The 17,384-nt window shown below is 32.2% G+C and overlaps 3 protein-coding genes across 3 annotated transcripts; all 3 read left to right on the plus strand.

The window, feature by feature from the left end:
* The first annotated feature begins 247 nt into the window (after positions 1-247).
* On the plus strand, positions 248-968 carry LOC145098393 (uncharacterized). Its single transcript, XM_079036024.1, has 2 exons — positions 248-531; positions 734-968. Exons 1-2 carry the CDS (start codon positions 248-250, stop codon positions 966-968), a joined length of 519 nt encoding a protein of 172 aa, XP_078892150.1.
* A 90-nt stretch (positions 969-1,058) lies between these two features.
* On the plus strand, positions 1,059-1,709 carry LOC145098394 (uncharacterized). Its single transcript, XM_079036025.1, has 2 exons — positions 1,059-1,256; positions 1,332-1,709. The coding sequence occupies exons 1-2, from the start codon at positions 1,059-1,061 to the stop codon at positions 1,707-1,709; spliced, it is 576 nt and encodes a 191-aa protein (XP_078892151.1).
* A 4,508-nt stretch (positions 1,710-6,217) lies between these two features.
* LOC145101614 (ubiquitin-conjugating enzyme E2 5-like) lies at positions 6,218-8,967 on the plus strand. The gene is made up of 6 exons (XM_079038848.1): positions 6,218-6,378; positions 6,505-6,584; positions 7,114-7,228; positions 7,325-7,377; positions 7,548-7,676; positions 8,624-8,967. Exons 1-6 carry the CDS (start codon positions 6,335-6,337, stop codon positions 8,755-8,757), a joined length of 555 nt encoding a protein of 184 aa, XP_078894974.1. The 5' UTR covers positions 6,218-6,334; the 3' UTR covers positions 8,758-8,967.
* The last annotated feature ends 8,417 nt before the right edge of the window (positions 8,968-17,384 follow it).

Below are 17,384 nucleotides of genomic sequence, written 5' to 3' on the forward strand. Positions count from 1 at the left end.
ATACGTCCTTAACGGCGCCATGGCGGGGAACACCGCCCCAGGGTCGTGTTAAGGCGCGTTACGCCACTGCGCGTTATGATGACAATGGGTATTTTCTTTTTTTTTTTCGACATAATTTTGACCGTTTGAAAACAAACGGTAACATAAAAAAATCAACTTTTATATATACACTATATCAAATCATATTTCTTTCATTTTTAACTACAAAATTCTATACATATTTCTTTCAATATTTCAAAACCAAAATATGGATGAATTTGATCCGGCCCATCCGTACAACGATGATAACGACCAAGATGATTTGTTCGTGAATATGATGTGCCAGTATTATACAGGTAGCCTAGTACAGCCAGATCCAGCTCCATTACTCACGCGACGTGCAGCGTTAAATAGAGATCGCGAGGAAGGGCATAGACGACTAGTTAACGATTACTTTGCGGAAAATTGTGTCTACCAACCAAGCGATTTCAAAAGAAGATTTCGTTTGCGAAAAACTGTTTTTGAAAGGATCGCCAACGCTATGGAAGCAAGGTATCGTTTGTTTCAACTTTTATTATTTATAAAATGTCACTTTTAAATAGATATAGATATAATTTTTACGTGTTTACTATTTATTTAGGTATCGTTTGTTTACTATATATTTAGGTATCGTTTGTTTCAACTTTTATAATTTATAAAATGTTACTTTCAGATAAAAATAAATATAATTTTTACGTGTTTAATATTTATTTAGGTATGAATTTTTCCAAATGAAATATGATGCTAGAGACAAACAAGGCTTCACAGGGTTGCAAAAATATGTTGCTGCAATTAAACTTATGGCAATGGGGGAGTCGCCCGATTCTATTGACGATTACATGAGAATGTCTGAGAAGACCGCACGAAAAAGTTTGTATTTATTGGCAAGAGGTGTTGTCGAAACCTTCGGTGACCAATACTTGCACAAACCTTCGTTGCATGATATGTAACAATTATATGCGGCGCATGAAGAAAGACATGGTTTTCCGCGTATGCTTGGGAGCATTGACTTCACACACTGGAAATGGAGAAATTGCCCCATGGCGTGGAAAGGCCAGTATTCGAGCGGTCATCATGGAGCGCCTTCGTTGGTATTAGAGGTTGTTGCTTCACAAGATTTATGGATTTGGCATGTTTTTTTCGGGTTTGCGGGTTCTAACAACGACGTCAACGTTCTCGACCAATCACTGATATTTGACGATCTTTTGTTAGGAAAAGCCCCGGATGCTCCTTTCACAGTGAATGGAAATGAATATAAGTTCGGGTATTGCCTTACAGACGAAATATATCCACAATAATCTACGTTTGTGAAGGCGTTTCGACACCCAATAGATCCAAGGGACAAATATTTCAAGAGACGACAAGAAGGAGCACGTAAGGACGTTGAACGTGCTTTTGGGGTTTTGAAATCAAAATGGCACATTGTTGAACATGCGGCGAGACCTTATGAGTTAGATACTCTACGATATATCATGTATGCATGTATCGTAATGCATAACATGGTTGTCGAAGATAAAGGACGCAATATTGCAACGTATTCTCCTACGGAACCAAGACATGTGCAATTTCAACCAGGGACATCAGAATATTTACATAGAGTGGTTGATATTCAAGATCAGCGAAAACACAAGCAACTCCGTGAAGACTTGGCGGATTACATCTATGTTGGTCACGAAGATGAAGATGAATAGTTTTAGGGCAAAAAATGTAGGTTTTATCATCTTTTTTTTGTTTTTTTGTTTTTCTTAGGTTTTTAAATGTTTTTGTGTTTTGTTGTAATTTTTTTAATGTTGTTTTTAATTTAAGATTTATTAAAATTTTATTTTTTACTTTTCAAATATAAATAAATATAAAAACAAATTCGAAATATAGAAAAAAAACATCAAAAAAATATAAAATAAAATAGAAAATAATTGGTGTTATCACATGTTATTAGATGTTGCTCATTTCCACCTTGGGTGTTATAACACCATGTATGAGTAGGATGCTGACATGACACCTTTTGGGTGTGGTAACATGTGATAACATGTTGCCCCTACCTAGTAGTCTTAAGGTAATTAATTTTTCGGTGTGTTCATATCTGGGTAACTATCTTTTTTTGTACATATCTAGGTAACCAACTTGTTGGAAGTGTTCACATATGACCATTATGACCTGCTATAACAGGTTAAATCCTAGATGTAAACGTTTTCAACAAGTTCGTTACCTACATGTGTACAAAAAAATAGTTACCAAAATATGAATAAAACGAAAAGTAAAAATTAAATTACACGAATGGTCCCTGTGGTTTGGGGGAATTTGTGTTTTTGGCCTCTAACTTATTTTTTTTAACTTGGATGATCCCTACTGTTTATTTATGTTGCGCGTTTGGTCCCTGTCTTACCTAAAAAGACTATTGTGTCATTATTAATTTATTTTTTAATTAATTTTCTTAATTATGTATTTATTTTTTACACATTTAAAAAAATTAATAGATCACACATATTTGTATCTTCTCGAATGATCCCTACTGTTATTTTTTAATTAATTTATTTTTTTTAACTCGGATGGTCCCTATTGTTTATTTTTGTTACGCGTTTGGTCTCTTTCTTACCTAAAAAGACTATTTGCCCTTATTAATTTTTTTAATTAATTCTTTTATTTATGTATTTATTTTTTATATAGTAAAAAAAATTAATATACCCTACATATTTGTATCTCCTCACTGTAAACCTGAAACCAAATTTTAGAAATTTAATTTGGGTCTTACCGGTCACCATCCTATCTCTCATCATCCCCAACTTCTATTTCTTTTCCATCTTTAATAACATCGACGTCTTCACCATCCTTCTTTTTTTGGTACTTCAACTCTGGCGAACCAACACCATAACCTACTGTCTCTTCATCTTTAGTGGGTTGTGGTGTTGATTCGACAAAGTTGAAGGACCGAAAAAAGAAGTGATGATGAAGACGTCGATATCACTAAAGATGGAAAATAAATAGAAATTGAGAAGCATGAGAAAGGGGATGGTGAGGAGATTTAGATATGTGGGGTCTACTAATTTTTCTTAAATATATAAAGCATAAGTACATAAACAAGAAAATTAATTAAAAAATGAATTAATAAGGGCACAATAGTCTTTTTAGGTAAGACAGAGATCAAGCTCGTAACAAAATTAAACAGTATGGACCATCCGAGTTAAAAAAAAACTAAATTGATTAAAAAAAATAAACAGTAGGATCATCTGAGGAGATAAAAATATATGTGGTCTATTAATTTTTTTAAATATGTAAAAAATAAATACATAAATAAGAAAATTAATTAAAATAATAATAATAATAATAATAATAATAATAATAATAATAATAATAATAATAATAATAATAATAATAAGGGCACAATAGTCTTTTTAGGTAAGACATGGACCAAACGCGCAACAAAAATAAACAAAATTAAACACAAATTCCCCCAAACCACAGGGACCATTCGTGTAATTTAATTTTTACTTTTCGTTTTGTTTATATTTGGGTAACTATTTTTTTGTACACATGTAGGTAACGAACTTGTTGAAAGCGTTCACATCTAAGATTTAACCTGTTATAGCAGGTCATAATGGTCATATGTGAACACTTCAATAAGTTTGTTACCTAGATATGTACAAAAAAAAACAGTTACCCAGATGTGAAAATACCTAAAAATTAATTACCTTAATAAGTCATATTCCCTAAAAGTTATAGTGTTTAAGTAAGCATATACTTTAATAAAATACATAAATATTACTTAATCGTATAAAATATATTTTAATAATTTTCAAGTGGGGTAATTTCATAATTTTTTATTAAAAGAAAGGTTTGAGTAAGTAGCCATATTGTTTACTTACAATTTTAATGTTTAATATATACACCTCATTTGGTTTTTTCGTCAATTTTTTAAGATGCTTCCAAATTTAAGGTAAAATAAATAAATTTAAAGATTAAAATGAATGTTGTCTTTATTTTACAATAACTACCTATCAATAAAAGATAAATTTAAGTTAGAAAACCGTCCACGAAAAAATTAAAAAATCCGATAAAGATAACTTCTACTATACATTAAATTAAATTAGTATGCATGAATATCATATTTATTCTTAAAGAGATTAACCGAAGCTTTTCACAAATCTCCTAATATCTTATAATTTTTATATTGCTTTATAATTATTCATAAACATGCTACTTTCAAGATTGGTTGTCTTAAATACGAAACTTTGTTTATTGATTTCGATCAAAAAGGGTTTCTCGTGACCGAGATATGATCTTTCAAAGATAGATAAGACATGTATAGATTAGAGAAAAATGTTGAAATAAGTGCTTTGACATTTTAAATAAAAAAACAACATACGCACATTGCTATTAACTAAATATGTTAAAAACAAAATATAAATTATAATGCACTTTGTATCCACTGGACATGGTTAAAACAATCCAAAAGAAATTTAAAAATTACGATTCAAAACATTATAGATTAAAGTCAAAGTACATTGCTATTAACTAAATCCATTAAAAACCAAGAATTATGGGCAAATATTTCAAATTAATAGCAGTATAATATTGATAATTAAAAATACTAAATGGTAAATGGTAGTTTTCAGTCATCAACTACCGTGCAATCCAAACAATCTCAGAAAAATTTAATTACGTAGACACACATACATACATATAGTTAATCAAAAGTCACTGTGTTTTTCTCATGGACATTTTATCAAACATATAGAGTGCAACATCAAATGCAAGGTTAAAAAGATAAAAGTAGAATATTGAAAAACTAATACTAACATTTATGGTCAAGATTATTCATGCATTTAAAGATCATAGTCAAATACAACACTAATGAGAATCAAAAAGTCGAATACAATTAATAAAATTAAGAACATCATATTAAAGAAAGAACCTGGGTGGCGAACATGATGCTGCAAAAGGTCTGAAGAAAACATAATATACGAATAGCAACACATGATTTATACATAACTTTCAACAATGATTATGGAAAGGATATCAAATTTTGAATTCTTTGATTCATTGAAATTAAGCGACGATATCCCATAATTTTGTAGATATGTTTCATATAATAGATGTGAATTAAAAGAATATACAAAAGTTGCTAGCTAAGAACGTGATTTTACTTAGGAATGAATGGAATTACTTTCAAAAATTATGATGAGGTTTAAATGATTTGAATACATTCCATTTATAAATGACGTTAACATAAAACCAGTTAGTCAAATTTTCAAATTTAGTCAATATTAATTTTGATTTTATTTTATTTTAGGATGACATCATCAAAATGATATAAGGGTTGAAATTAATCAAGGAAATACAATCAATGATCCTCATTGTTGAAGGTGATGTCATCAGATTTCTCTTTTAATATATATAGAGATGGTTATTAACCTTTATTTTTTTAGATAGAGGTTTTTTTGAGACCATATTAATTTTGTGATACTTAGGGACGCGATCTTAACCACTCATCTGGAGATCAAACAATATATAAAATGCAAAATAAAAGGAAAAATCCAAAAAAAATATTATTTTTTCATTTAATTTACCCAAAAGAATTTTCAAAAAAATAAAAAAACTACTATTTTTTAAAATATATATTTGAAATATTTTAATAGAATAATACACTGAAAATATTAAAATAAAATTCTAAAAATATTAAAATACTTTAGTAGTCTATTATAATGGTTAGATATGTTAAAATATTCTAATATTTTATTATAATTGTTAGAATATTATAATATTCTATTAGCAATTTTTGAATATTTATAGTCTAATATTGTAATAGAATATTTAGATATTTTAACAATTTTGTTTTAATATTTATATTGTAATATTCTATTAGAATATTTCATGTATATATAAAAAAACAATAATTTTTTTTGGATAATTTAAACGAAAAAAATAATATTTAAAAAAAAAATTAAAAATTTTCATTTATTTTACATTTTAAAAGTATTTTATGATATGTGAACCTAACCTATATTTTGCTATATCAAACCTTCATTTGTTATTTTATATATATATATATATATATATATATATATATATATATATATATATATATATATATATATATATATATATTAAAATAAATTTTGTTGTTTTCTCCCTTGTGACGCAATTTTCTCCTTTGGTACAAGGGGTGGGGTGTCCCTGTTTCTATAATTCTATACCCCAAAACTCCAAACTCCAAAACCATTTTTTATTTGTGAGTTGTTTCTCATCTCTCTCTCTCTCTTTCTTTCTTATCTCTCTCGGTGAACTCGAACAAATTTCTTCTCAAAAGAAAATCACAAAAATGTCTTCTCCTACCAAACGCAGAGAGATGGACTTGATGAAGTTGTAAGTTCTTTAATTTCGTTATTTAGATTTAAAATCAATTCTATATCATACTTTATGCTTTTTTAATCTTTTCGGAATTTGTTTATACAACAAAATTAATTTTCCAACCGATTTACTATGAACTAGGATGATGAGTGATTACAAAGTGGAGATGATCAATGATGGGATGCAAGAGTTTTATGTGCATTTCCATGGACCTGCTGACAGTAAGTTCTACTATTTTGTCCTTTACGTTTCCATGTCTTTTATGCTTTATGATCTTAGGTTTCGTGGGTATTGTTGAATTAAAGCTAGATTCAAGTAATACGAACAGGGTTAGATGAGATTTTGACTTGCTTTTTTCTAATTTTTGAACAAAAATTTCATCTATATGATTTTGGTCCTTGTTTATTTTCTTTCGTTTTTCACGAAATTTAGCTAGATAAAAATTTACTGGTCTGTATCTCTGTGTACATATGAACAAGGTTATATTATATTTTGATCTTTATTCCCTAATTTTTTTGCTTAAATTTTGGCTTTTTATGATTGGAGTTATTTGAATTCGAGGCTTATTGCATTTTGGGAATCATTATCTGTAAATCAGAAGCCGCTTTTCAGCTTTTGACCTTCTTCTGTCAAACGAAAACATATTAAGATCTCAAATGACATAAAACATGTTCATATCTAGAAGAAAAGTAATATTTTATGTTCGTTTGGATTAATTATTCTTCTCAAATATAATCATGAATTATGCAGGTCCATACCATGGAGGTGTGTGGAAGCTACGAGTTGAACTTCCAGATGCTTATCCTTATAAATCTCCATCCATTGGCTTTGTTAACAAAATTTATCATCCAAATGTGGATGAAATGTGAGTGTGTGATCTTAAAATCATTAGGTTAAAAAATCCAATCCATGATCTTGTTTTGGGTTCAAGATTTTCATAATTTGATTTTTTTTTTTTCAGGTCTGGTTCAGTTTGCTTGGATGTGATTAATCAAACATGGAGCCCCATGTTCGGTAATTTAAAACATACATACTTTCTTTGTTTCATTAAAATTACAAAAAGAAAAAACTTGAGTCACCAATTTCAACTTTAACCCTTTTTATTTTGAGATGTAATAAGGAAATTACAGTATGTTCATTTTGTGACACTGATTTTGATATATTTTAGTATCTTTTTTTGATAGACTTGGTGAATGTGTTTGAGGTGTTCCTTCCGCAACTTTTGTTGTACCCAAATGCTTCTGATCCATTGAATGGAGAGGCTGCAGCTCTTCTGATGCGTGATAAATCTTCTTATGAACAACGAGTCAAAGGTATGCAAATTCGCCCTTAACTTTAAGTTTGATTTAGTCTTTCATCATGTTTTATGCATGATGCCAAAAGCTTTAAAGTCCTAACTTTTTGAATAGTCCTAGCTGTTTACAAAATTGCCCTTGCTTAATTCTTCTTTCCATTTATCATTTCCTTAAATATTTTCTAAACATAGACAAACATATAATGGGAAAAAAAGAAATAGGGTCTAAGTCCATGTCCCTACTTTCTTTTTGAAAATTTTGAATTCTTAATAACTGTCGATTGTGTTGTACTTCAAAAATTAATAGGGCCCAAGTCCATTTCCATACTTTCTTTTTGAATTCTTGAAATTTTATAGTACTTAAAAGATAGAAAAGCAAAAAACTAAAGAACTGAAAAAAGTAAAACTAAAAGCTCTTCTCTTCTCTATGAGTTTAAAAGCCTTTTGATTTTTGATATGTTTTATTTTTGACTTGTAACATTTGGAACGTTGAGTAATTGTGGTTGTGGTGGATTATGGTTTCTTCTTATTGGAATTCTGATCATAGTTTATTTGACTTTTGGAATATCTGATCATGGTTTTTATATAGATATTTAACAAACAGTATATACAGTTTTGCATTTTCAAATGGTGGAAAATCATCACACTTTGCATTTTCCATAGAGGCTGCTTCCATAACTCATTGCTTTCTACTTTTGAGGTCAAACTTATTACATTTGACTTTTGACATTCAAGTCATGATAAGATACAAAATTCACCACAAGAAATAATTAATTATCATAGTATTTGTTATTGAGACTTGGTTAATATCGATTTTCTATCAAAAAACTTACGATGATGCAGCAATTACCAAGTCAAAGATCGGCTTGTTTGACCTAAAAAGTCAACTGTAGCACTTTGTTTGGGAGTAGAGCTATAAATAAAAATAACATGTACCCCATGCATTGAAAGTTGTACATTGAACAGAGTACTGCGAGAAGTATGCAAAGGCGGAAGATATGGGTGGTCTTCCGGAAGAGCAATCAAGCGATGAGGAGCTGACCGAAGATGAATACGACTCGGGAGATGATGACATGGCAGCGGGCCCCGTGGACCCGTAGTCTACCCAATTGATTGATTGGTTTAAGTTGTTGGTATTTATTTTGTACATTATGGTTTAGTTGTTCAAGTTGTGTTTGTAACTTTGTCGTAAAAAAGACCATTTATATGGGAAGGGATGAAAAATGAAAATCCTAATCCCACTGTCATTTTCATCTCATGTACATAAATTTACTGGTTTTGTTCATGTATTGTGTTGGTAATTTGTTTTATATATGTACTTAAATTGTATGAAACTACTTGTACATCTCAAAATGTACAACTAGTACTGTGATTTATCTTTCTCATGTTGGCTATAGGATTGGTTGGTGGGATACTCTGAACATCACAGTTTACATGATCTGTGATTTATCTTTCTCATGTTGGTTGTAGGATTGGTTGACGGGATATTTCCAAATGTGGCATATATCTTTTTTTTATAACATCTTTTAATTTGTTTGCATGACATTTTGCTAGCTAAAATAACTAAATTCAGAGTGTTGTAGTGATGATCACTTATTTATGCAAATTTTTACCAAAATATGCAACAAAATGGAATTCTTATTGATTTATGTTATGGTTCCATATTTTACCAAAAGTTTATCAACTTGTTAGTGAGAGGTTTACTTGCATAGGTTGGTGACAAAATGTAACAATTTCATTGTGAAAACTAGTACAAACGTATAGCTTCCTTGTATAAATTAGAGTATATAACAAGAACGGCTTATGTAATGGCGTTTGTTTTGGAGGTGTTCACTACATCTATATTTTTGTCTTTTTGTTGTTGTCTTTTGTTAAACTAACTTATTTTTTCTACCATTTTGTATTTTCCTTAGTCTTTTGTTATATTTTTATATTAATAAAAAGTATATATCTCCATTCTCAGACCAGGAAAACGTATCTTGTCAGGTTCATGTCATGTAAACTCATTTATTTTTGTGTCGATTTCGTATCGGGTTTTGGGGTAAGGTTTTAGACCTTGTAAATATATTGTCATGCCGAGTTAAACCCTTTTAAATGTTGAAAATAGGAGAAATGGAGACAAAGAGGAAAATGTGAAACACTAGAGTAGGAAGGTGGAAAAATAAAATTCATAATAAATTTAGAATGCGAAATGGAAAGAGTTGGAGTTAGAAAACAAAAAAGATAAGTGGTGAGGATAAGTAAAATTAAGTCACTTTAAAAAAGTTTGAATTTTAATTTTAATTCTTGAATCTGTCCACTATAAGTCTATAATATATAATATAAACAAAATTTCACAAATGGTCATTTTGCTTTATAGTTTTTCCCTGAAATGGTTCTTATGAAATTTTTTCCCTTGAGATGATCTCTAAAGAGCAAACCTTACACACAAAAAGCCCCTGGTGTGGATGTCCGTCTGATACACTGTTAACATGCCCCTATATGCCTTGCACATGAGGGCATTTTCGTCATTTCACCTAAAGGACCATTTTCGAACATTTTTTCTTACTTATATATTACCCTCTTCTTGCTCATATCGCTCTAATGCTTCAACTGTGAACAAAGAAAAGCTCGAGAACATGCAAAAGAATGCTGATTTGCCCATGTGGAAGCCGAGATCTTGTTATTGTCACATCATGGTCTAATCGCAACCTTGGAAAGCTATTTTGGTCCTGTGTTTGTAATGAGAGCATGTATGGTTGGATTGGGTGGTTTGATGACCCCATGTTCCCTAGATCGGTGGAAGTGATACATGGGTTACTCAGGTCTATAAACAAGCTCCAATAATCCCTTCAACAAGCTATAATGCAAGCAATGATGTATAAGTTAATCATTTTTTCAGTTGTGGTCTTTTTGTAATTCATTACCTGAAACATGGTTGATTAGATTTTAGGGTTAATTTCTTTTTTGGCTTTCACGTATGAAAGTGTAGCCTTGGTTGTAGGGTTAATGCATCGGCAGTCTTATTTTGAGTCTGGTGTGGTGTTTGAATGCAGGAAGTTGTAGTCTCGGTGTTATGGTTAATGTATATCGGTGTAATCGGATTATCTAATTTCAAAAAGGTTAATGTATTATGGTTAATGTGTTTTGTATTGTTTCCATCTGTCTATACATATTAAATTGGTCCAAGCAATTTTACATGGAAAACAATATAACCAAAAGGGCTATTGTATATCATAACAACAGTTGACATTGTTTCATAATTAACCTAAGTTGACAATGATTCAAGGTCAACATGCATGAAACCATAAAACTAAAATGGCAAGTTTGAGGAATCAAAAGACCTAACGGAAACACAAACATCCCCCCTTCACTTATCCTTCCCTTTCTCATTTGCAACCCCATTCTTCTTTCCTCTTGTGTCTCTAATTCTTTTCTTATTAATGTCACCTTTACCTTTACAAGTATGTGAATTATAGCCTTTGTTGTTTCACTTTCCATATGTGTCAGTGCTCCATTTATTTGACAGTTTATTCCCCTGGCTAGCAGGTTCTTCTTATACCATCTGTCTTTTTTTCTTGGGTCTACCTACTGTAACGTCCTCAATTTTCAAGGAAAATTTTGTATTTATTTAAATATATCATAGTATAATAACATTATGTAGAAATATGTGGTGAATGTGTGTCTGTACAGTCGAGTATTGCCCTTCTTGCGAATCAATGAAGTTCCTAAAAAACATTTATAAAAAACTGGGTAAGCATGAAGCTTAATGAATTCCCCAAGATACCATATACCACAATACATATACATGCATACAAACGGGGCCCACACCAAACTATATAATGGTCCCTGCCCAAACTACCTAATGGGCCCCGCCCAACATACATAATCGGTCCCATCCAAACTACATAAGGGGCCATGCCCGATGTACAAAACCATACATAGAGACTACATCTTAAGTTCTACTGATACATGCACATAGAATCTTTATTATCTGCTCTACTCTACTAAATATTATGTCCTAACATATATATATATATATATATATATATATACATATATTATAACATATGGTATAGTGAGATAACTCACCTGGACAGTTACTCAGATGATTCACAACTATATATCTGGGTGATCCTACTGGCGATCCAACTGGATGGGTAATGCGCCTAACAAGTATTAACCTATAATACTACAACTTATTAATCCATATGAAAATATGATAATGAAAGCTAGATCTTTCACTAATCATAATGAATACCGAGAGTTTTATCAAATAAGGATCAGTCAGGCAAGATCATTTCAACATATAGCTTTTCTGAAATCCAACAACCAAGCCAACATGCCTATTCTAGACACCTCTCTCGTAAGTAGATCAATCAGTATTATAACTGGAATTACTGATAATTCTTATTTATACATTCATAACAACGAATATGAATATAAATATAAGTTACACTGAAAGAAATATGACTATAGCTTAACTTACAAACAGTTTCTAGCAAAAATCGGAAGATTGGGTTGGCATAACTTCGACTCGAATTCTTCTCCTAATCGAGCCTAAATGCCTACAGCTTCGCTAAGCTAAAAATACTCAAAAATACCAAGAAAAGACCTAAAAATCGAGTATAAAGAGATGAGAGAGTTTGTGAATGGAGTGGGGAAGAATAAGAGAGTGTTGAGCTATTTATTGGAAATTTTTTGGGGGTATGGGTCGCGCCTATCAAGGTGCACACCATGCGCTTAAGGCGACGTCTACCCATTCGTTTTGTGCCATGTGTCAGATTCTTTGTGGTCTGCGTTTCCACCTTCTAGAAGCGCACATCGCACTCTCAGTGCGCTTTGCGCCGCACAAAACACATATTTTGTAAATTTCGTAACTTCTTCATATGAGCTCCATTTTTAACGTTCTTTATATCCACACGTAGTTATCGATGGGATCTAAAACTTTCATTTAGACTCCGTCGGTTAATTCTCAATTTATTTTTAAATTTATATTTTTATAGTCTTAGACTGTTAAAGTCCATATAAAAATTGTAACTCTCTCATACGATATTCGTTGTCGATTGTCTTTATATCGAAGGATAGTTATTGACAAGATCTTCAACTGTCGTTTAGATTGTTATTCCTAATAATCAATCGATTTCTATTTCTATTTTTGTGTCGTATACTATTGCGCTGAAACTTCCAAAAATCATAACTTCCTCATACGAAGCCAGATTTAGGCATTCTTTATATGCATGCTCTCGCTTTTATGAATACTACGACTTTAGTTTAGATTACTAAGGCTAATAAGAAACCTATTTATATTTCAAATTTTATAAATGATCAGTTTATATTAAATTCTACTGTAAAGCGAAAATGGGGTGTTATACCTACATACAGATGTAGATAAGATAAGTTACTTTCAATGAGTAACTGCAATTATAATGATTAAACGGACATACTTAAGGAACATGTTTGGGCGTAGTCAATTTGGTTAGGCATGGTGATATTGGCCACATCACTTTACCATTAATTGGTTCAATTTTGTGTTTGTACACTTCTGTCCATTTAACTAGCCAGCAGCATGGGTGGACCCACTCCTCCAACTTAGGAACATTCTTTGATCAATGTCCAATTTTTTCCCATATTGCACTTATTGCATGTGAGCATAAAATGCATGTAATTTTCCAATGCCTACATGTACAAGTTTTTTCATCCAATATAACAATAAACTGGTCATCCCATTGACCATTGACTTGAGTTTTAGCCCCATTAAAAATACACCTGTTCTTTTGTGCTTGTTTTAGCCCCATTGAAAAACATCTGTTCTTTTAGCCCCAAAGACATTTATCTTGTTTCAAATTAACAATTTTTTTCTTGTTTCCCATCCTTGTCTTTGTCCATGGCCCATGACTCATATATGGGACAACACCTCTACACCTATCCCTAATTGTAACGCCCGCAGATTCGGGCTAGTCAATTTAGAGGCAATAGGGTCGAAAATGACTTTTCGACAAAAGATTATTTAGAATAAATAATCTTAACCAAGTTTTAGAATATGTCACAAGGTTTCCGTACATATAAAGAATTCCGAAATCCGAGTTATAAAGAAGAAGTTATGGCCCGTCGAAGTTTTACGGCAAAACCGGCACGACACCGGGAGACGTAAATAGTGAATTTAAGATAGAGGAATTTTTAGCCTTAGTGATCTAAACCAAATTTTTAGTATACGTTAAACCGAGAACATCCATAAAAAGAACGCCCAAATCTGACTTCGTATGAAGAAGTTATGATTTTTCTAAGATTCGGCTTAGCAGTGTACGGCCCGAAACTCGATTTTTAGTTCGAGCGGTTTTTGGCTTACGCGACCTAAATGAGAGTTGAAGATCTCATTAATAGAAACTCAACAGTAAAAATACATACGAAAACGGAGTCCGTATGAAGGAGTTACGAATTCTTCGCGGTCATTTAACAGTCTAATCTCCTCCTACTGTTAAATTTAAGATCGGTCGAGAATTAGCCGATGGAGTCTAAACAAAAGTTGTAGATCTTGATTTTACCTACGCTTGGATATAAAGAACGTTGAAAACGGAGCTCGTATGGGAGAGTTGTGATTTTTCTAAGTCAGGAGGCTGATATGCGATATTGGGTGACGTGGCGCGATCACAGCCATTGCTTTCTCTCCAAGGAAAGCCATCAGATGATGACACGTGTCACCAACTCGGAAATTAGGTCCACCTACTCGGCGAGTCCATCAGGAATTCAGCCTATAAATAGAGGTGTTGGGTATTCCAACTTCCTCACACCTCACCCTTCAACTTTCTCTCTCTAAACTCTCTCTCTAGCTCCCCTTAAGCCCCCTAAAGCCTAGGTAAACCCCCTAGCAACCAAAGGAAGCCCCGAGGCTCCCGTATTCTCGAGAAAAGAGCCTTTCGGCTCGGGAACGCTGCTCCAGCGAAGCCCGGTTTTCGAAAAAACCCGCTGTAAGTGAGTTGTACCTATCCTATCTTTAGTATAGCTTATGTTTCAACATAGTAATGTTATTAGGACCTTATAATAAGTATTTGGGCTATTATTATGGGTTATATAAGTATTGTTTAACGCTTATATAATATTAATAATATCTAGACTATTAATTAGTCGCGGTCAACGTTAGACTAAACTCTAGTGGTAATGATACTAGGTTTTGTCGAGGGAAAATTGTTTTGAGATAACGAAGTGTTGTCCGAGTGCCGAGTCACCACCTTTCAAGTGAGTGCATAGTTACTTTCATCTTACACATAGATATGAAGTACTTTACATAAATTACTTGTTATGTGTGCATATTATCTGAATACTTGTTGTCTATGCTGGATGAATGATTTTATACATGTTTTAAATGATTTAAACTGTATATTTATTTTATATCTACAAATATGTTGGGATAAAACATGGGTAGATGAAATAGTTGGTGTGTGATGAAATAAAATAATGAGAGATAGGTGATGATAGGAAGGTGATGATAATTAGGTGAGGATAGATAGGCGATGATGAATCGGTGATGTAGGATACTACAACCTTGTCCGACAATTTGGAGATGTAGTCATCTACCAGAGTATAGATGGCGACCACGGACTATTATAGACAACCCCGTGGAAACACCAGCAGGCTCATAACCTGTAGGTGATGAATTATGAGTTCAGGAGATGTTGTAACTACATATTCATGTGATGATACTCTAACCCCCTTACTATGAATTACGAGTTCAGGCGATGTTGTAACTACGTATTCATGCGATGATACCCTAACCCTTGGTGGGCACGTATTGAGGGAATAATCCCTGAATCAATATTGTCTAGGCGATGTAGGCGATGATCCTTAGGGAAAGTCCTTAGGAACAAACATAAAAGGAGAGGCGATGTAAGGAGATAAGAGGTAAAATATGATGTAGGAGACGACCCTTAGGATAAATCCTTAGGGAGGGTACTTAGGAATAAAGAAGATAATGGGGATGAGTAATTGGGTTAATTGTTTGATGATTGAACATAATAATTATATTATTATGGGTTGAAAATCCTATGTACTCACCAGGTTTCCCAACCTGACCCACTCAGTTTATTCATATCACAAGTGTTGTTATGAAGTCACATTACACTGAGAGATTAAAGAGATGTAGATCACTAGTTTAAATAAATGTAAATTCTGTTTATGCTTATGTTTTTGTATTGACGATGACATCCCAAAAATTTTAAAATGAATAAAATACGTTTCTTCGAAAATGTTTTGATAACGTATTTAACATGTTTTTCTGCGAACAAATTCTGCAACATTTGTATGAAAAGAAGTACTCTGATTTTTACAAAGCATAAACAAAATCAGTCTTTTCTGGCCGTGAAAATGGGGATGTCACACTAATCCTTGTTTTGTCATTTTTTTTTTCAAAATGTATATCCCTTTTGTTTTCTACGGCATGCTTGTTGATATACTCTTTCATATCTTTCTTTGTTTTGAACTTTTGTCCCAACTTGAAAGCCTTTACATGAACTTCACCCTGAGAACATGCTTTTCTTTTTTCTAAATCTCTTAACATCCTTGATATTACCATGCTTATACACTTATTTAGGCATTATTTTGATACATTTAAGCTATATTTTGGTGAAATAAGAAGATATTTGGTACTTATAATGTTTGAATTGTATTTTGCAGCAAAAAAGGACATTCTCGAAGAAAAATGATTGAAACCGAAAAAAGTTTGATACTTGGAGGACTAGAGCTGAAACTAGGAGCTTGAGGGAGAAGAAATCGAACATTATACATTTCCCACGACGTGGAAAACTATTCCTCACAATGTGACATTTGGAATATTCTCGATTCGTGCATAAAGAAGACTTTCACAACGTGACCATCTCTTGGTCACGACGTGACCACGTGTCATCAGAAGACCCCCACGGAAGTTCTTGAGAATCAGAAATTCAATGTGAGGATGCTAAAAGAGGAAGTAAAGACTAAATTTGGCATAGAGGTTAGTATGCGACAATGTAGGAGAGCTAATCAACATGAAATGTCTCTTGTTGAAGGTACCATAGTGGAAAATTATGCAAAGTTGTGTTCCTATGGTGAGGAGATAAAAAGGTTTAATCCAGGGTCAACAGTTAAGTTGTCTGTGAACTCTATTCCAGATGGGAAAACTTACTTTAGCGGGATATATATGTTTTCATGCACTAAAGGAGGTTGGAGAAGTGGTTGTAGAGGGATAATAAACTTAGATGGGTGTTTTCTAAAAGGAATGTGTACTGGTCAGTGATTATGTGTTGTTGGTAGGGATGGAAACAATCATATATAACCAATTGTTTGGGTTGCAGTTTGTGTTGAAAATAAAGACAACTGGAAATTGTTCTTAGAAAACTTGCAAAAAGATATGTATCTTGAAGGTGGGTTTGGTAAGACATTGATGTTATATCAACATAAGGTATGTTTGTGTTCATAATCCCATTGCTTATTTGTTTCAAATGTGATCTAATTCTAAATTTTCTGATAATGTAAATGCAGAGGATAATTGAAGCAGTGAAGGATTTATTTCTAGAGATCAAACATAGGCAATGTGTCAAGCATGTTCTTTCAAACTTCAAGAAGATATTCTGTGGGGCTCAATATGAGAAGTTATTTTAGAAGGATTTTAAGGTATCAGTTGAACCTCTTTTCAATTCTGCAATGAAAGAGATTCAAATGATTAGCCCTGCTGCTTATGTGCATCTTATGGGAAGGAATCCAAACTCATAGTCAA

The sequence above is a fragment of the Lactuca serriola genome, chromosome 4 (assembly GCF_051521515.1).
Source record: "Lactuca serriola cultivar US96UC23 chromosome 4, Lser_US96UC23_V15, whole genome shotgun sequence".
Classification (NCBI taxonomy): domain Eukaryota; kingdom Viridiplantae; phylum Streptophyta; class Magnoliopsida; order Asterales; family Asteraceae; genus Lactuca; species Lactuca serriola.